The following is a 22,088-nucleotide window of genomic DNA, read 5'->3' as shown; positions in this document are numbered from 1 at the left end:
TTACTAAGGGGATCGAGAGTTATGGAGAGAAGGCAACAAGTAATTAAACAGGCCATGGAATATTATCGTTTGCTGGAAGATTTGAATTAAAAAGTAAGTAAATTGCGCTTCCATTACTCAGGGTATTGGTGAGAACTCAAACATTGTGCACAGTTAGGTTTTCCTTGTTTAAACAAAAATGTAAACACATTGGAGGTAGGTCAGAAGAGGTTTCCTGGATTGATACATGTAATGAACAAATTTTCTTAAGAAAATAGATTTGACAGGATGGGCTTGTTTCCACTTTTGTTTACAAGAGTGAGGGGTGTGTTGATTAAAATGTACAATGATTTTAAATGGTTTTAGAGTAGATTTGTAGCTTGGGTTGTGGATGTTGAGGTTGGTTGGCTCACTGAGCTGGTTCGTTGTTTTTCCGCAGGCGTTTCATTACCCTGCTGGGTAACATTACCAGCGCAGCCTCCGATGAAGCGCTGTTGTGTTTTCCTGCCTGTTATTTGAACTCTGGAGTCCGTTGAGCTGGATTACCTCACTTCCGGTTTCCCTTTGCAGTGGAGTGTATATGGGGTTGAGCTCTATGTATTTGTTGATCAACATCCATAACCCGAGCCACAAATCTACTCTAAAACCAGAAGTGAGGTAATTCAGCTTATAAATGGAGGAGTTATCCTTTTCAGACAAAGATAACGAGAAAGCTTTTTTTCTGAAGTTTGCGCGACTTTGGAATACACTGCTTGAGAAGGCAGATTTATGGAACTTTTTTAGACAGATTGATTCTTCGTAGGCAACAGAATCAAAGGCTATTGGGGATAGATGGCAAATGTGGAATTCAAAGAAAGCAGATCAGTTATGGTCTAATTGAATGGCCTACTTCTGCTCCCAATTCCAATGTTCACAAAAGGTGAAGTTACTGGGTTAAACAGTTGTGCTGTCAACTGTGAGAGTTGGAGTCAATGTCAGCTAATTAGCATTTATACACGAATGCAAAGGTCATGTTGTCATGAGGAAGACGGCACAGGAAGCCAATTTTGGTTCCATGTTACCAGTTCAAAACACAATCTTGGACAGGCAGCTATTCCAAGAGTTAGGAGGCAAAAGCAGTTAGGTTTTGTGACCTACTATGGCTGGATGCAGGAGGGAGATGATCACCAGTCAAAGAAACACATCTTGCTGCCATACAAAGCTTATACAAGATAAATCCTTGCACAGATGGGAGATGAAAGAGAATGGTCTGAACAGGATTGAATTCTGGCGTTAGGTAGATTTGAGAAACTCTTCAAAATTAAAGGAAGTACTTGAAGACAGTTACCCAGTGTTACTACTCAGGAAAGCAGACAAATGCTGGAAGTTGGAAGAACTGTGGACTGTGTCATAAAGGACTGTAATTCAATGGAGAGTGAAATGTGTGGCAAACATAAAGAGTAAACGTTCCTCCCTGTATTTGACAATAGCCGACAAAGAAATTTAGTCAATAGTGCTTTGAGCTAATGTGTTTATTGCTGAAACTTGATATTTGTGTCATTCTTTCAGCTAAATTCAAGTTCAGGAAATTCAATTCTCTTAAAACTCATCTGTGTCTGTAGTGATCTTAAATTCATTTTTCAAAGAAAAAGGTTATCACTTTTATAAATAGATTTTCATTTACTGTGGACGAAGTATAACACACTGACCTTTGACCTGCTGTAATGGCAATTGGAGATGGTCCATTTGGGGGTCGAGGTTCCTCACAAGTTCTCATTTCTACCTCCACTTTATCGAGAAACTGGGTCAAAAGAGAAACAGACAAATATATGCTTAAAAATTGCAACTGAATGGCAATTACAACTTTGACTTTGAAAGTCTACAAGAATAATGCATTCAGCTAAAGCTCTCCATTAATCTGCAGTAATTTAGATTCGGACAAAACACATACACAGCAGTCAAAAATAACTTTTTCTTACTGACTGCAAGTATGAGAAACTACTGGTTCAGATTCTGCATCCCCCAACCATGGAAACAAGTGGATTATTGCAGGAATACTTAAATGCATTATTACTAATCCCTCGCTTCAATCCTGAAAAAGACTGAATAAAATTTATTTCTGACACGCAGATACACATCACATTAATTTTCTTCATTTGATCTCTCTAATCCTCTTCAGAAGATTTTTTTTTCCATGTAACTGCTTAGTCCACTTCATATAGCTGCATAACATTCAGTTCATTTTAATGATTCCGCAACCACACAAAAAAAAGCTTCACTCGGGTACAGGAATGCAAAAAGTATGCCATAACTAAACTCTACGCTCAACTTGTTCTAACTTCATTTCTCTCATTTCATGCTACCACAATGCTGAATGTAGCTCTGTCACTTTAAGACTCTAGTGGTGCTACTCTTAGACCTCAATTAGTCTCTAATTGAAGGGTCAAGGCATGGGGGAGAACAGCAAACAAAATAGTGGGTGGCACTTTATATGAGAACCTTTAACAACCTGAAGGAGTATAGTAAATTAAAAATACCAGAATTTTTTTTTTTTTTTAAAATCATGCAGACCAGAGATCTGGTAGTGGCATAGTGGACTAGTAATCCAGAAACTCAGACTCCTGGGGACATGTTCAAATCCCACCATGGCAGATGGTGAAATTTGAATTGATCAAAATTGACGACCATGTAACCATTGCCAATTGTTCTAAAAACCCATTTGGTTCACTGGTGCCCTTTAAGGAAAGCAATCTTATCCTTACCCGGTCTAGCACTTCTGTTAAACCTAACCCATTGCAGTGACTCCTGACTGCTCACTGGACAGTTTAGGGATGGGCACTAAATGCTGGCCTAGGAAGCTATACCCATATCCCATGAATAAACAAAATGAAAGTGTTTCGTCATTAGTGAATAAGGCAAGTTTCTTAAAATTTGGAAATCTAACTTACCAGACAAATGGGGTGAGTCTTCAGCTTTGTCCATTGTATCTAAATAAAAAGTTTAATAATTGCACTTTAGACAAATTACAATAAGGGTTTATTTGCTGTTTTCAATCTCAAAAGTATTATATTACATGTCAAATTATGGATAATTTCACATTTTAAACCAAGGTTGGAGGTGTGCACCATCATTCTAGTCGCTTAACTCTATAGGTCACATTACAAGATACAAATTTCTTCTGGTAACCAAGGTAGTCATTTAAATACCTTAACTATGTCAAATTTAAAACCAAAATATCTATCAACCAAGATAGCTAATTAACACACTTATACAGTACTAAAATTAAACTCACTCAATGAGGATGCAATAATTGGTTAACTTACTCACAGTCAGTAACATACCATTAAAATGTTTAACCCTCAAGATACTGTTAGCACCATCACACTGCTTGTCGTTTGCAGCGTACCACAACTACTTCAAAAAAGCTTTAAAATGTCAAATCCATGTTGTTTGATGCTAGGAGTAACTCAGTTTTATCTTTCCTGCTGTATAGCTGGAATGAATGCACACATTTTGAGAACGTTATTGTACTGAAATTTACTTCCCTTCTCTCCCTACTCTGCCAAGAAACTTAGCAGATCATGTTCTTTGTAGGATGCATTGTTGTAGTACAGTACTTATACCAAGATAGGTGAAGGCCCGACTATGTTGTACTTACTCTAATGGCTGCCCTATTGCAGTATACCCTGGTAATAGCCAGCCAAGTGGGCAGATCCAGCACATTTTGGAGCACTTCCTCATCCAGTTCCAGGTTTGTCAGCTGACCTTCTCCTTTTAGTGTACTTACGTTGATTTTATCAGGTGAGAGATTCTTTGTAAACCTGAAATATGAATTTCATTTGTTACTTTAATGGCTTTGAGAACTCTAAATATTTGAATCTATTTAAAACATCCACCTCACAATTTTGTTTTGGAACATTTAAGTATCATTGTTGAAACATGAAGAAAAATCGACAAGGGAGGGATGGATAAAAAAAAATCAAAATGGGAAACAAAACCCTTGGAAGAATAAATAAAACTGCATAGCCACAAATTGAATATTCTGCCTGTGCTGATGGCAAGCTTGGAGGTCAGATGGGCATTTTATGTAGACTTATAGAAAAAAGCAGGAGTAAGCCATTCGGCCCCTTCAAGCCTGGTCCACCATTCAATATGATCATGGTTAATCAAATTCTGTATGCTGTTCCCACTTTCTCACCATATCCTTCGATCCCTTTAGCCACTAGAAGTTTAACTATCTCACGAATCATTAAAAAAATGTCTGGCCTCAACCAATATACGTGGCAGAGAACTCCACAGGCTCACTACTCCCTGGGTCAAGAAATTTCTCATCTCAGTCCTAAATAAGGATACAGGGTAGGCTAAGGGTGTGGCCCTTGGTTTTGAGCTCCTCACTTATTGGGAACATCCTTTCTGCTTTTACCTTGTCCAATACCATAACAAATAGCAAAACAAGCAAGCTGTTTGGCCCCTCGAGGCTGCTCCACTATTCAGCACAATGATGGTTGATCTGACATTTCCCACATCCACTTTCCTGCCCTTTCTCCACAACCCTCAATTTCCCTACGAAATCAAGAACCTGTCTTGGCCTTAATATACACTAGGATTCTGCATCTCCACCACTGCAGTTCTCTGTGGCAAGCAGTTCAAAGACTCACAACCCTCAGAAGAAAATTCTCCTCATCTCAATCTTAAATTGACATCCCTTTATTCTTAGACTACACCCTTTGGTCCTAGATTCGCACATGGAGGGGAAACAATGTCAACATTTACCTGTCAAGCCCTTTAAGGAGAGGGGGGAACGGATGCAAAGAGGGAGTTAGAGGAGGGAGTGAAGCAGACAGGGAGGGAGGGAGGAACAGTGTGGAGCGGGTAGAAGAATAATTCTATGAGCTATGGTTGGCGATGACATTAAGCAGGTGTACAATACAGTTTCTGCTCCTTAACCATTTCCAGAAGACACGAGAACTTCCTATTCTGCATAAAAATGACTTCTAAAGAAGAACTTCAAGTTAATTTTAAGAGAATAATTTAACCACATTGTTGAATCCCAGAGTGTGACAGTTTTCTTTCCCTCTCTTGCAGTACATAACAGCCACTCAATCTTCAACTACAATCCACAGCACTGCAGTTTAATGAATTGCTTGGTTCAACCAGGTAAAGGCATGAAATGGAGATTAAAAATTTGAAACATTGCTCCAAAGGAAAAGAAAGGCAGGCCACTTTTTCAACTGGATGGAAGAACTTCTGTTGCATGGCATGTTAAACGCTATCAAGTTCCTACATTCCAAGAGCTTAATGCTATTAGCATGTTGATTTGTCTTAGAGAATACATTCGCTGTTTACTCCTTACTTAGTACAGCATTATGAAAGACCGGAAACTTTTGTCAACAGTGCACGTGGGTGTTATTCACAAGCATGCCCAACAACCACTTTTATTTCACATAAATATTCATTATTGAACACTTGGCTCTGGCCAGATTATTCTCAATACTTAAGCTGACACGCCATTCTTCACTCATGGCAAATTAATGCTGAAAATCCTCCAGGTGACATCTCATTTGGTGTAATGACCATTTGTTACTGCTCACCAAACTATAATGATAGATAGGGTGGGTTTGAGACTCAACACATCTTGTTATCCAGTCTCAACTGTCCAAATGTTAGATGACGAATAATCAACCAGAACATTGGTCATGGAGCTAATTCTAAACTCTCAGGTTAAATGCCATAAAGTTGAAAAGTTGCTGCCCAATGTTTAAAACAGCATCCAGAAGGAATCTGAACAGTTCTAGTTCATACCAATGATTTCAGCAACAATTCAAATTGGTCCAGGGAGCAATCACCAAATCCTCAGCATCTGCAGGATTTATGGGCATGACCTTCCAATCTGAGGAACCACAATCATATTAAATTCCTTTCGACCACAAAGGACTGCATGATCAGATCGGACAAGTCAAATAGGATATTAAAAAAGAAAGCATCTGAGCCGATCTCGGAAGATCTCAGATTCATAGGTAGCAATTCTGCAGATAAATGAGAAGCATGTATTGCAAAAACCAAATTTCACCAAATATTAAATTTCCAAGTTCTAGTTCTCAAAAAAACAATTATCTTGACTGGCACTACATCAATGGCTCCCAAATCCTCAAGTGATACAAAAGCTGTTATATTAACTCACTTTCTTCCACACGACCTCAACTAAAGAGCAGGTCAACATGCCCAGAGACTAAAAAAATGAAAGAAATGCGGGTGCTGTAAATCAGGAACAGGTTCTGAGGAAGGGTCACCAGACCTGAAATATTAACTCATTTTTTTGCTTCACAGATGCTGCCAGACCTGCTGAGCTTTTCCAGCAAATTTGTTTTTATGCCCTGAAACTAACCAATCCCAATTAGACTTTCGTAACAAATGTCTACGACATATATCATAGAATTCCTATAGTGTGGAAACAGGCCCTTTCGGCCCAACAAGACCACACCACCCCTCAGAGCATCCCACCCAGACCCATCCCTCATAACCCACCTAATTTACACATCCCTAGACACTATGGGCAATTTAGCATGGCCAATCCACCTAGCCTGCACATCTTTGGACTGTGGGCAGAAACCGGAGCACCCGGAGAACGTCTGTATGGAGTTTGCACAGTCATCCGAGAGTGGAATTGAACCCGGGTCCCTGGCACTGACAGGCAGAGATGCTAACCACTGAGCTGCCATGCCACCCAGAATTCCTTGTCAGCTACTTGCAACTCTGGCCCACAAATGGTTCAATGCCTCCTTCACATAAATCAAATCATTAGTTTTTTGAGCGGAGAACTTTCATATTAGCACACTACAACCACTATTCCTTGACAAAATCTGGCAATGTTGGGTACACTTCAAGCACTTTTGAAAAAAGCCTATCACATTTAAGCTGCTGATTCAGCATACTCACTGACTCCAGAAATAAGTCAGTCGTTGTGTGCACAAATGATTCTGGAGGCCTTACCTAGCCATTTGAATGGCTAAATCTCATTCCTAACACTGAAATACTTCAGAATGTAGAAAGAAATATTTGAATAAATTTATCCGTACAGACCAAGCCTTCTGCTAAAGCAGGTGGGCACCATTTTGTGATGGCCAAGACTGGAGGAATGCACTCTTGCTCTAGTCCCACTGCTCCATGGGTCACATCATAAAATTACCTTTCTGGTTACCAAGATGATCTATTAAATGCCTTACCTATATATCAGATTTTAAAAAACAAGATCCATCATCAACCAGATTTCTTAAATACGATTAGGAATTTACAATCAAAACTAAGCAATGAATAAAGATGCAATAATTCGTTAACATTCGCAGAGACATACAAGTACAAACACTCATCTCTCCGACTATCCTCTTCACAGCATTCCACCCACCCATACACACACAAGCTCCGTGGTGATTGACAAGAAGTAACAGGGACAGGGTTACAAAATCTCTAAGTTCCTAACTTTGGTCTGGCACATAGGCAGTGGAGAAGCAAACTACTGCAGACACTGCAATCTTTACTGAAAACAAATACTGGAGATCACAGTAGGTGAGACATCATCCATGGACAGAGAGCAAGCTAACGTGGAGTCTGGATGACTCTTCAGAGCTGTTGTTTTCACATACGCGGTGGAGTTTCACTCAGTCATTTTGCTCTCACAATAAGAATAGATGGGCATTTCAGCAGCTTCCTTCACGACTCAGCAGCCCTCTTCAGGATCCACTCTGTTCATCTGACAAGGGGAAGGGGCTAACAAAGGTGCCCTAAAAATATAGTCTGTTCCAACACCAACCTGACTGGAAAACCGATACAGTGGGCTCATCTATTTGTGGTCTGAAGACCAAATCAAATTCAAATCTCTGAACTTGGAATCTACGAAACCTCAGAGATAAATGAGCAAAAAGAATTGCCCACAACACTTATTATCCATGAACTCAGGCACTTCAACATTGATGTCGCTGCCCTGCAGAAGATTTGAAGACCAGGCAAAAGGCAGCTAAGGGTGGTTACACCTTCTGGAGAGGAAAACCCAAAGATCAACCAAGAACGCGTGGAATTCAATTTGCTGTTAAGAACGGACTCGTCAACCAACTCGGAGCTCTTTGTCAGCATCAACGATCGCTTCGTGTCTCTTTGTCTCCAAAATGGCCAAAAACCAGCAGGTAATGTTCATGAGTGTCTATGCTCCAACCTTTGATGCCACAGATGACTCCAAACAAAGACTTCTACTCCACCTTGGACACTGTACTCACCAACGACCCTAATGATGATAAAATTAACAACAAATTTGGGAACTTCAATGCCAGGACTAGAAAGGATGTCCAGTTGTGGAAAGGAGCAAGTCTGGAATTGCAACACCCATGGGATTCTCCTCACCAAATTTACAGAACACTAACTAATCATTCACCAATACACTGTTCTGCTAAAAAGACATGTTCATGATTTTTTGGAGGCGTCCACAATCAAAGCAGTGGCACATAACTGACCTTGTCATCGTTTGATCCAGAGACCAAAAGGATGTCACTGCTAAAGCGACGACCAGTGCAGATGACTGTCGGACAGAGTACCAGCTCATCCACATCTCAATGTCCATCAAATACTGCTGAAGGTGAATGCAAGGGGTCAGAAAAAAAGCTCAACGTAGAGCATCAAGAGCCGAGCAGACATGCAGGTACGGTTACAGCATTTAAAAAGACATTTGGATAAGTACATGAATAGGAATGGTTTGGAAGGATGTGGGCCAAACACAGGCAGGTGGAATTAGTTTAGTTTGGGAGCATGGTCGGTAAGGACTGGTTGGATCGAAGGATCGGTTTCCATGCTGTATGTCTAGTAAACTTCCAGTAAAGTCTTCACCAAACAAAAAAAAAAAACAAGACTGGTTTGATGAGAAAATGATCAAAGCATCCAAGAAAATCATAGACAAGAGAAGAAATGTTCTCTGGACCTGGCAAAAATGACCGTTTGATGAGATCTCCTCTTTACAAGTGAGTCAAAGGCAGACTTACAAAAAAAAACTGGGAAAATTAAGGACAAATGGTGAATTGAGAGTGAAGAAGCCGCAACCCCTTGCTGAAAAGCCTGACACCTAGGGTTTTTTTTACTTGGCACTAAGGCAACATAGGGACATAACAATCTGACCTCAAACCAGTGCAGAGCAAGAATACAGAGACAGGAGATTTGTCAGAGAAAACACTCAAAAAGAACTCTAAGACTGCGATGTAATTGTCAGTGAGGACATGTTTGAGGGAAGCCCCAATTCCCTAAGATTACCATGGACTTCCACGTAGTGTGACAAAAGTTGAAGCCACCATTAGACGTATGGAGAAAAGCCACTGGAGTGGAAAGGATTCCAAAGTTACCTGTCGTCTCCATCAACTATTCTTGAAAATCTGGGGAAAATAAAAATCCCTGCCCATCAGCTATGTTGTCATTGCGACCATCTTCAAAAGAAGGGAGATAAACATGGAGTAATCTCCCGTCTCTCCATCGCCAGGAAGATCATCGCCTGAATCCTCGCTTGGTTTTCTTCCAAACTCAGAGTAAATCCTTCCTGAATGCCAGCTTGGGTTCTAACCAAACTGTGGAACTATGGACATGATTTTCACTGCTTGGCAACTCCAAGAGAAATGACAGGAACAACATCAACCACTCTACGTGGCCTTAATTAATTTGACCAAGGTTTTTGACTCAGGAAGTGTTGTGAAAGACCCTGTCAAAGGTTGGCTGCCCAGTGAAATTCATCAACATTCTCTATCTCCTCCACGACACTGTTGGCAATGGTCAGAGAGTGATTGCTGTCAATTCTGGGAGGCAACAGGATAAAAAAAAGTATACAAGATGTTCAGAGTCTGCTGTCTAATGCTCTGCCACATGTAGTCAAGTCATTCATCATGCACGGTTGGTTATTTTGCAAGTCCTGCAGACACAGCTTGCTCAGGAAATACCACCTTGAAAAATTTTCCACTCACTTTCAAAAAGGAACAAACAGTTTCACCCTGAACTCAACAACAGGCTTTTCTGTTCAGTAAAGAGCGAGATGTGCTGAACAGGTTCCTTTCCAACTGAATCAGATAAAACAAACACTTCTTAAAGCCAACTCTGCTCCAAACAAGTCAGTGAAGAAGGCATCTTCCACCAGTCATATGAATCCTACAAAGCCTTGATTAAAAAAGGATATGCACTGCCCATAGTGAACTTTTAACTATCTCTTAGGAAACCAGACCACTGAATTTCCAAGAAACTTAAAATTAATCCACAATCCTTCAAAACTTCAGTCCTCAAGAAAATGTGAAGTATCTTCATAACTAGATCCAGATCTAACTGATCCACACCACTGTCAGCGATAAAATATGGCAGGCAATGTATCATTACTGTTAGGATGAGTAGGAACAAAATCAAAAGAAGCCAGCACCATCCAAGAGATATCACAGAAGCCAAGGTTTATGATGAATTTCCACAGGTCAAAAGATAAAAACCGTACAAGCTAGTTTTAATTGCTGTTAAGCAAAATCTCATTAGTCATCTTCAAATTACACTGATAGAACATCAAATGTATGAAGAGGACTGGTGCACAGTTGGGTGGCAATGGCCAAATGTGAGGGAGAAAAATATGGACATCACATTGCAGTGTGAACATTTGGAGGCATGGAGAATCAAAACTAAGAATGTGTAACAAACAGTTAATAGCATTGCTTTCGTGTCTTAAGGCTGGGATGATTCAAGACTTGATCAAGTTATTACTTCCTTATTTTACTACATGGAGTTGTTAGGCACTTGGGAATTGTGGGCCAAAGATGTTAAAAATAAAAATTCATTTTTTAAAATCTAGATTAAACTACTTGCATTTGCACATATCGAGTCAGCTCTTTCCATTATTAGTTATGGTGTTGACAAGGGTGATTCATGGAGTATTTAGGGAATGCCTGCTTTTATGACCTCTGGATTCAGAAGCAATGTAAAGTCAATGTAATACTTACAAAATATTCAGATCTGTATTTTTCAAAGCAGGATGAAACATTAATTTCCAGAAGAGGTAGAATGTTTGCTTCAAATGAAACATTAAAGCAAAGTGCCTGAAGTAGGGCAATATATGCACAACTTGTAAATCTCATTACACTCACTTTCCAAGAATTGGCAACAAAGCCATGCAAATGAATATTTTATTGAATGGAGAGAGCAAGAGGTTGCAGTAGGATGTGGGAGAGACAATAACAACACAGTATGCAAGAGGAAAATTATAAAATGCTTCACCTCGGTATTTTTAAGATTGTGGAATCAGGTTAGGGTATTCCCAGCCATTGGGATCATGTTGGACATTTCTCTCACAGTAGCTTTCCTTCCGACTTTCATGAAATCACTGCTGAAATCCATCCTTAGCTGCCTCTCTTCCCTCATCTGTATGGTTTTGTAACACTAATGTTTTGTAACACATACCTTATTCTAACACTCTACCATCTCTTGTGGCCTCTCGTGTCTGCAGAATCAGTCTACTTTTCCAACATCTTGTTTTGAATGGACCATAATCTTACCTCAAAAGACTGGGTTTTGAAATCATAATATTTGCTCCTGCCACAAATTCTGTCATCCTGCTGCCAACTCAAACACCTTCCCAAATAGGTGCCTCTGGCTGAAGCAAACTTGTCACAACCTTGCTTTCATGCTTGTAATATTTCTCAAAACTCCCCAGTGGGTGGGAATTTGGATGGAATTTTGGAATCTTTACAAAATATTTAAAACTGTACTGGGTCTGCAAAAGGAGTAACCACAACTAGATGGTGGTATCAACCTACGCATAGGAGTTTGGGTACTCCTAATGAAATTACAAGTAAGTGACTGTGTTAGTGAACCATTGACCTCACTCAAACAAACATGCCACAATTAAAATATTGTGTCTAAAACAGATAATCTGAAATCAAAAGGAATCCAGCCCGGAGCCTTTTTCACACGACATTACACAGCCTATAGAAGGTTCTAACCCACGAGACAGTGTAGAGCCAAGAGGGCTGCTATAACAATCACCCGGCATTCAAAACCATCCAAAACCATTAACACCTCTTCTAACCATTAGAAATTAGACTAAAGCAGTCTATCCTCTACTGCAACAAGTTCAGAACGATATCCAGGCTTGGCTGACCAGGGGCAACTAACAATTGTGCCACACAAATGCCAGGCAATGATCATCTCCAACAAGAGACAATCTAACCACCACCACTTGACACTCAATGGCATTACAATCACTGTACTCCCATTAACAACATCCTCAGGGTGACCATTAACCAGAAACTCAACTGGACTTATCACATAAACAGTGGCTACGAGAACATGTCAGAGACTAGGAATACTGCAACAAATAACTCATCTCCCAACTCCCCATAGCCTGTCCACCACCTACAAGGCATCACTCAGGATTAAGATGGAATACTTCCTACCTGTTCTTCCCATTCCACCAACTCGTCATGACCTTGTGAAGTTCAACATGGTCTTCCTCAGTTTACAATTCTAACAAGTTTCTTTGTCCATACACTTAGAAATTGCCCCCTGCCGACAATTTGTATATGCACTATGTATTACAAAGTAAAAACCAGGGCCCTCAATACCAACGCCTGAGGAACTTTCCTCCTGCTCAAAAAACACCCATTAACCACTACTCTTTGTTTCCTCATTAATTTTGTATCCACGCTGCTTCATGTCCTTTTTTATTCCATGATCGATAAATGCTCTGACAAGGCTGTTGTATGGCAAGGCATCAAAAGCCTTTTGGAAGTCAACGTAAACTACTTAAATGCAGTTTTAACTGCAAACCCTTTGTTATTCCCTTAAGAAACAAACACTCCAGCAAGTTCAATAGACAGTTTTCCTTTAACATAACCATGTTGATTCTTTCAAATTAATTCAAAATTTTTCCTTGTGGCAATTATTTGGAAAACTTAAAGTTTCTTCACCACTCAAGTAAAACAGACTTGTCTGTAACTCGTGGACCAATCTTTATAACCTTTTTTTTGAACAAGGGCATATCTTTTGCGATTTTCCAATCATCTGGTACCATCTTTGAATCCAGGAAAAAGTGAAACATTTTTGCAAAGATTTGTAGCTCAGATTGTGGGCAGGGTTGTTGACTTGCTCACCGAGCTGGCTTGTTTTCGTTCAGACATTTCGTCACCATGCTAGGTAACATCCTTAGTGATGCCTCCAACGAAGCGACGTTATTCTACTCCACTTGAAATTTATACTGTTTGGTCCATTATGGCGACCAGTGTCATTTCCAGAAAACTACCCAGAGGAACACATGCAGAGATGTTCTGAAGCTGAGATGACTGACCTCCAACAACCACAACCCCCATCTTCCTATTTGTCAGGTTTGGCTCTAACCACGAGCGGGTTTTCCCCCAATACCCATTTGATTCTAGTTTTGCTAGGGCTCCGTGATGCCACACAAGGTTGAAAGCAGCTTTTGCATCAAGGGCTGTCACGGTCACCTCACCTCTGGAATTCAGCTTTTTTGTCCATGTTTGAACCAAGGCTGTAATGAGGTCAGGAGCCAAGTGGCCCTGGCGGAACCCAAACTGGTCAACACTAAGCAGGAGCTGTTTGATAGCACTGTTGATGCTTTCCATCACTTTACTAATGATCGAGAGTAGCCTGATTGGGCGGTAACTAGCCGGGTTGGATTTGTCCTGCTTTTTATGTACAGGACATATCTGGGCAACTTTCCACATTGTCCGGTAGATGCCAGTGTTGTAACTGTATTGGAATAGTTTGGCTAGGGGAGCAGCAAGTTCTGGAGCACAAGTCTCACTATTGTCAAGATGTTATCAGGGCTGGTAGCCTTTGCAATATCCAGTGCCTCCAACAGTTTCTTGATATCACATGGAGTGAATCAAATTGGCTGAAGACTGGTATCTGTAATGCCGGGGACCACTGGGGGAGGTGGAGATAGATCATCCACTCAGCACTTCTGGCTGAAGACTGATGTGAATGCTTCATCCTTATCTTTTGCACTGATGTTCTGGGCTCTTCCATCTTGGAGGATGGGGATATTTGTGGAGCCTCCTCCTTTAGGGAGTTGTTTAATTGTCCACCACCATTCACTACTGGATGTGGCAGGACTGCAAAGCCGAGATCTGATCAGTTGGTTGTGGGATCACTTAGCTCTGTCTATCACTTGCTGCTTATGCTATCGGAACATGTAAGTAGTCCTGTTTGGTGGCTTCGCCAGGTTGGCAGCACCCCTGGCATGCCCTCGTGCACTCTCCATTGAACCAGGGTTGATCCCCTGGCCTGATGCTAATGATTGAGTGGGGGATATACCAGGTCATGAGGTTACAGAGGTTGTGCTGGAGGACAATTCTGATGCTGTTGATGGCCCTCAGCGCCTCATGGATGCCCAGTGAGGAGTTGCTGGATCTGTTTGAAGTCTGTCCCATTTAGCACAGTAATAGTGCCACACAACATGGAGGTTATTCTCAACATGAAGCTTGGTAAGGATGAGCTCAAGCATGTTTTTCCCCCCTTCGCATTTCCCTCAGCACCTGCCACAGACCGATTCTAGCAACAATGTTTTTTTAAGACCCAACCAGCTCGGTCAGTCATACTGCTGCTGTGAAATTAGTCTTAAGAACAGAAAGAGAATACGTTTTCAAAAGGCATGAAACTGGTGTTCAACGCATTGTTGACATTCAGACAGATTTGCATGTGCTCGTACAAGGCAAGTCACTGTACAGCTGTAGCCAGCAATTAGTAAGGCAAATGGCATGTTGCCCTTACTGCAAGGGGAATGGAATGAATGAATAAAGAAGTCTTGCTAAAATTGCACAGGCCTTTGTGAAGTTCCTAAAAGCATTTTAAATCTAATTTTATAACTCATCCGGACATTCAAACACTTGATTCTAAAATTCAGCAACCAACATACAGGTCCACACTTCCTAAGTAAATTTCCCCTAACACCTGCAATTTATTATAAAATGCAAGCTAAAATGTTGCAGCAGACAGTTCTGGAAACATGGGAGGTAAAGTAAACTATTGTCCCTAAAATCATCTACACATATCACGTACATAATATTCTTCAAAACCAAGCACCTGGTTTACAGAAAAATTAAAACTCTAAAATAACTGTATTGTAGCAAATGCACAAAAATTTCCTGGCCAACTGGTTTGAATTGGTTAGAAATCTCAAATGTGACAAGTAACAAAGAAAGACTTTCACCTATTTCAGTGAGACTACGAAATGAAGTGAGAAGTACTCAAAACTGTTTAAAATAAAAAAGGAGCTTCCAGCCCACATACTCCCCACACAATTCTTTTCCTTAACGAAACAAGTAGTCATGTTAAAAATCAAATTATTTGGGTTTTCGTATACAAAATCTATGGTCAAACTGTAAAATTGTTGCCGAACTTCCAAAAATGAAACCAAAAATTATGCCAGTAAACTGCAAGCAAGCAGTGCTCACTATACCCATCCATTCCTGATTCTTGCTTACATTTTTACTTTTCTTTCCTACCATGATAATCCTTGCGTCAGTTACAGAAATGGTTAAAAAAAAGGTCCAATTTAATTTCAGAAGAACTTGTATTTTGTTTCACTTTGAATCTATGTCATTCAACTTTTCAGACAGTGGCTATTCCTAGGCTTAGCAAAAGGTTTGCGCCAAGTATAAGATATTGACTTGAATCAATGCAGTTTGGCAGAGGCTGGAAGTTGCAATTTCATCTAAAGCAAAGCACAATGAAGCACAACCAACTCAGTCTACTGGCTCATAAAGGTCCAAGTATTTAAAAGTGCAGATCTCAGGATCAGTACAAAATCTACATGTCTCAGTCAAACTGTAGAGCAGAACAGCAACACAAAAAAGAACCACTGGTTTTTCAAAAGCAATGGAAATATTACTGAAAAGACTACAATTTAGAGAAGTACATATTTTTAACCACCAACAACTGGTAATCCCAAAAAATAAGGGGAAATGCAAGTCTTCTCTTCAAAGAACAATTCTCCATATCTTTAAATCATCTGGATTTTAACCATTAGAAACAAACTTTGTTATGCAGTCCTACAAAATGGTAAATGACTCCTAAGAGCAAAAGCCTTTTATGATTCTGACAGAGGGAGGGTAGGATAATTATTGAACATTTTGCAACCATTCACATTGACACTCAAAATCCTAACCTCAGATTTGACCAGTCAACTCAGTTTCAAATGGCCCAGTTTTAACTCACTTGCTGCCTTTTCATAGAACATAGAACATTACAGCGCAGTACAGGCCCTTCGGCCCTCGATGTTGCGCCGACCTGTGAAAACCAATCTGAAGCCCATCTAACCTAAACTATTTCATTATCATCCATATCTTTTCCTCATCACAAGGGACATGCAGGCAACAGTAGACCATTCTACGAAGAACAGTCCTTCCAATGTCAACTCAATATTGTCATGTTCTCAGCTGATGGTGATACTGAACAAGTCAGATCCCAAATGAGAACTAACTTAATTGACGACAACTTTTATTTTTGAGATTTGTGTGGCGGTCAGTCACTGAAATTATTCACAAGAGCTGCCGGTGTACTCTTAAGAAAATACATTAAATGACATTATACTGTTGTCTTACCACAACCATCAGAATTGGAGATTCAATCACCATCTTTCAAATATGCAAACATCAATGAAGGATCACACTGCCTCCACTTTTAAGTCCTTTGTTCAGTTAACATGGCTGTTCCCAGTTTCCAGAGTTCCTCTTTCCAATTTCTGAACATTTTGAGAGCAAACACACAGGTTTCCTACAGTCTCAGCTTCAAGCAGTTTGCTGCTTCTGGAGCTTTCTTCCAAGTCACTCAGGACTTCTTTCACAAGTTGATTGTTGAGACTACTAAAATTGACAGCACCTTGTCACATTGTTTGAAGCTGTACGTACATTTGGTCTTCTGGATGGTTCTACCTCTGTGATACTACCCTAGGTAACAAATGCTTTTCTTCTCCTCATAGCCTTGCTGCTAATTAAAACATCATTAGCTGAAATTTTAAGAATTTTTGTTTACAAGTATGCAATCAAAATTTCAGACAAATCTGATGCAACTCTTGGTTTCAGTTTCATGTTTGTGTTCCGTATTCTTCCCTTCTTAACACAATATAGAAATACAAATGCAACTTTAAGCTATACACAGTCCTGTCCATTTTAGCACTCGTGCCTCCAAATAATAAATAATCAACTTTTGTAACTGGAGCGCTCTGCCTTCTAAAATCAGAGGGTTCAAGGCTTACACTCCACGGCACAACCTGACCACATTATGCAGACTGATATTTCAGGACTGTACTGGAGTAACATAGCACCTCCAGCAATGCAATCTGTTTGATACAAAATTAAATCTAGGCCACAGATGCTTATTTATAGAGATCAAAGCATGCTATTCTAAGCTGTTTTGGCCAACATTCTTCCCTCAACCAATGCGAAAAATCATTTAACTCATAATTCATTTCATTAACTTTACTAAGATTTTGATATGCACTGCCAGTTTGTTTTTTTTCCCCTAAATAGCTCAAGTTGAGTATTCTTCAGCTATGAAGCACTTCAGAATCCCCAAGGATGTAAACGACCTATTTTAATACAAGTCTATTCTCTCCTTACAGAAGATGACAGCACACACAAAATGTTACATTTCAAACAAGTAAAGGCCAATAATTTCCCACTTGATGGGTTTCAGCTATTGAGGTGCTATCACAAGCACCAAGCAGAAGTGTGACGAGAGACAGACAACAGAAATGTTCTACTCATCCAAAAGATCATGGTTAGTTAAGCATTACAGAACGCATTCAAAACACAGCAAGTGAGAGATATTGGGTGCTCATTACAGTTAAGTCACAAAAGCACAGCTGTTCACGGTCCAGTGTTTGGAGTTCATATTTTTAAGCAACAGTATGAACTCGCTTTCGCTTCCTCCAGCATGAGGCTTCAGAACTCTGGTTGCACATTCATGTTGGTGGAAGACGAGGCCACGGACAATACAATTATCTTAGCAAACTGTACTTTTGAGTTTACAAAAGAATGGCTCTAAATTTTAAATACACACATCCCATTAGAATTCCAACTGTGGAAAAGACCAGGTTACGTGAGGATGATTACGCAGAACTGTTAGCTTGGCATAAAGTCCATATAGGAAACACTGTTACATCAGTATGTCAGTGACACATTAAAGTTTTGAAACTCTCTCTCCACCACCTAGTGAGGTATAATGAGTGGTCAATTATGTTCAGTCGTTAAAATCCTCCCCACCTTCAACGTTGAAGTACATGGTTGAGGCTACAGATTCTAGGATATCCACTCAGTGCAAAGTGAAAGGACTACAGTACTTGCACAGGTGCATTCAATGGATACATTAAACAGATTTATTTCCTGGCAGTTCCGTTGGACAGCATTAGAATTTAAGCTTTTCCAGAGACTTAAGCTATATCCAATACACAAGTCAGTTTATACAAGAAACCCTATATTTCCTGTGAACTTAAACCAGGCCTTAAGCACACATTAAGCCATGATAACATGGAAACAGATTTGTTCCACATTATTAGATTACATTGATGGCTCACAGTGTGGGTCAGGTAAGAGCTGAGAATATATAATTGTAATAGGGCATTGGTGACTAAAACAGTGTCAGGAAACTTTGGATTGTTAATATGCAATGAAGACACGTCATTAATAACCTTGTTGCAAAAGGGATTTATCAGAAAGTGACCACGATACTCAGATTTTTTTGCGACTTCGAAAGCAATTTGGTGAATCAGAAACTTGGGTCATAAAACTTGATTGGAAGATACAAATTGAGAGGTCTTAGACTGCATGTTTCGTCTTCTGGGAAGTTATAAAACTATTGGGCACTCTTTGAAAATAATGTACCCATTTGAGACAGGTAAGGAAAAATTTGTTGTCAGAGTTACAGTCTTTAGAACTTGGCTCCTCAAAAAAAGTCTTTGGATATTTGAGGGCTTGAGGAAATACAACAAAACTCGGCCTTGAAATAGCAGTGTTCAAATGGCATGAGTCATGTCAGCTAAACAAATAACATGGGGAAACACCCAACAATGCTGCAGCAGTTAAGGAGACCAGTTTTTGTTGAATTGTTGATTTTTGTTTTTCCATAATTAAAGGTACTTTATTTTTGTTTCAAAAGTCGAGGAAACTTTGTGGTTAAATAAAGTGGAGGAAAATTTTACTCTGTATTTTACCTGGTGCTGTCCCAACACAGGAGTGTCTGACGGGTTGGGGCAGGTGGGGGGGAATCTTGACTTTTTTTTTTGCTTTGTCCTTTGTTTCCAAGAGTAGAGGGTTGTTGTTCAGACTGAAGGCCTGTGACCACTAGTGTGCCACAAGGATTGGTTCTGGGTCCACTGTTGTTCGTCATTTATATAAAACATTTGGATAAGAAGATAGGAAGCATGGTTAATAAGTTTGTGGATGAGACCAAAATTGGTGGTATAGCAGACAGTGAAGATGGTTATCGAACAGTCTAATGGGATTTTGATCAACTGGGCCAGTGGACGAGGAATGGCAGATGGAGTTTCATTTACATAAACGCGAGGCGTTGCATTTTGCTAAGCCAATTCTTGGCAGGACTTGCACATTTAATGGTAGGGCCCTGGGGAGTGCTGTCAAACAGACATACCTAGGGAGTCAGGTACACAGTTCCTTGAAAATGGTGTCATAAGTATGAAGGGTAATGAAGAAGCTATTTGGCACGCTCAGCTTCATCTGTCAGAGAAGTCTTTGGATATTTAAGGCCATATATGGAATACTGCATACAATTCTGGTAACCCTGATATAAGAGGGATGTAATTAAACTGGAAAGGGTACAGAAAAGATTCACAAGGATGTTACCAAGACTGGAAGGTTTGAGTTATGAGGAGAAGCTGGATAGGCTGGGACTTGTTTCAGAGGCTGAGGTATGACTTTATAGAAGTTTAAAAAATCATGAGGGGCATAGATAAGGAGAATAGCTAAGATCTCCCAGGGTAGGGGAGTCCAAAACTAAGTGGGTATAGGTTTAACGTGAGGGGGAGAAAGATTTAAAAGGGATATGAGGGGCAACTTTTTTCTCACAGAGAGTGGTACGTATATGGTATGAGCTTTTAGAGGAAGTGGTAGAGATGGGTAAAGTTACAACATTTTAAAGACATTCGGACAAGTAGATGGATAGCAAAGGTTCATATGGATATGAACGAAACATACCAACTCCACACCTTGTTGTCTCAGATTCTCCAGCATCGGCAGTTCCTACTATCTCCAAATGGGACTAGTTCAGTTTAGGAAACCTGGTCAGCATGGACAAGTTGGGCTGAAGGGCCTGTTTCTGTTCTGTTCAATCTGACTCTGAGTTCCCACCATGTGCATCATCATTCTGTTGCAGCCTTGCCAGTATCCATTGCTTGCTAAAAAACAGTAGTGAACTTGGCAAAGTAAAACAATGTACCCTTTAGACTGGTTACCCCACAATCAAGAACTCTGCTAAATTTTCTCTCTTTTTCTTCATTAAGGTGCAAACACTGAAGTTCTCAGGGTGGTAGTCATACCTCCGCCTCTGCTCCAATTGCTCATCTCTTCAGTTAGAAAGCTGAATAAGATGATAATTAGCAAGTCAACCAGGAAGGGCAATGTTATCACTTTGCTTCACCATTGACAGTTTATGACTTCAGCTGCCAACTCTGGACTTCCCTGATGAAACCTCTCCTTCAAAACTGAAATGTTCATGAAACTGTACAGCAGGTTGCGCTAAGTGACATTGCTTTACATCATATCACTCGAAGTTTAAAAATGATTTTCCATGAAATGAACAAAGGTCTAAAAGGGACATGGACAAGCAAATTTCTGCAGATATTCACCATCTGCCACCAACTCGGCCTTTGCAAACTTGTGGAAAAGGAGAAACTATTGGCCGTTCGATCTCAGTGACCGTGATTACAATTTGTTTTTATTAAAATAAGATCAATATACGTGGAATACGCGTGTAAAACTCCGAATCTCATATAAATGATTTAAACCACTGCGTTAGTAGTTTAAAGGTGGCACCACTGAAGGTGTCGTTATCCCTTAGTATCCTTCTCTACTCAGCAGCGAGAATTCAGCGTCATCTCTGGAACGATGCTAAACCACAGCCCGTTCCTCAGAGCCAGCTCCCAGATCCGAGAACATCCCCAACACACGGCCCGTTCCCTCGGTCCTCCCCGTCCCCCGGCCCGGCCACTCGGTCCGCCCCGAGTCTCCCCTCCCCGGCGAGGACAGTCCGGCCGCTCCGGCCCCGCCTCCTACCTGGACAGGTGTTTCAGGATTTGTTTCTTGATGAGGCCGGCCATGTTGCACTCGGCTCCGGAACCTCAGCAGCCGGTCAGGTCTTTAAATAACGTCCAGCCATTTCTTGGTAGTGCCCGCTAGCTCAGCTCACAGTCACCCCGCCGCCATCTATCACTCCTCCGCGGCGAAAAGGCCGCAAACTCCGGCCAAGATGGGCCGGCGGGGAGCGGGGACGCCGGGGAACCGCACTGCGCCACCTGTTGCTCAGCGCTCACAACACACCCCAGTGCATTAGAAGAAAATCCAAGCATTCCCTTAAATTAAATATTTGCCAACCTGGACTCAAACACAAACTGTTTGACATACTTCACTCGTTTTGAGAGATTTGCTTTCGTAAGAAATAAAAGACCTTCAACTCGTTCCTTCCTATGAATCTCTCCTCATGCCCTGTTGTTCGTAATATCTTGTCTGCATATCGTTCGAAATACATGGGCTCCCTCCAGTGTTTAACTAAGGAGTATTCTTTATCTGTAACCTCTGTGTCGACAGAATATCCATGGTGAACACTTAACGATGGCCTCACTGAATATCTGCACGTTTGCGTTAAACGTAGGATTCATAGCGTAGGCATCGGAAGCAGGAATCATAGCTGACTTTGCCTTGCCAAGCTTATGGAACTTCTTCATTAAAAAAGCAGCTAACACATTCAAGTTAAACCCCACTGACTAGGTTTCTTTCTCCTGAACTTAATGTGTGGTGGCACTGCAGGAGGACAGGAATTTTCGTACAAGTTTAGAAAGGAAAGATTGTTAACGGGCTGTTGTATGGATGTGTCTGCTCATTACGCTG

General features: G+C 40.6%; 1 protein-coding gene across 2 annotated transcripts in view; it reads right to left on the bottom strand.

Annotated features, from left to right (window-relative positions):
* Positions 1-21,707, bottom strand: part of uhrf1bp1 (UHRF1 binding protein 1) — a 75,145-nt gene extending 53,438 nt beyond the window's left edge. For both annotated transcript variants that reach the window (XM_048612241.1, XM_048612242.1), the window contains exons 1-4: positions 21,258-21,707; positions 3,617-3,779; positions 2,907-2,945; positions 1,668-1,759 (exon numbers count right to left, since the gene is read on the bottom strand). In XM_048612241.1, the coding sequence (XP_048468198.1) occupies positions 1,668-1,759; positions 2,907-2,945; positions 3,617-3,779; positions 21,258-21,301 (338 nt within the window). In that variant the 5' untranslated portion in view covers positions 21,302-21,707. The remainder of the gene's footprint in view (positions 1-1,667; positions 1,760-2,906; positions 2,946-3,616; positions 3,780-21,257) is intronic.
* Between the last annotated feature and the right edge of the window lie 381 nt (positions 21,708-22,088).

This window comes from Rhincodon typus, chromosome 25 (assembly GCF_021869965.1).
Source record: "Rhincodon typus isolate 14 chromosome 25, sRhiTyp1.1, whole genome shotgun sequence".
In the NCBI taxonomy this organism is placed as follows: Eukaryota; Metazoa; Chordata; class Chondrichthyes; order Orectolobiformes; family Rhincodontidae; genus Rhincodon; species Rhincodon typus.
This window is presented reverse-complemented; position numbering and strand designations above follow the sequence as displayed.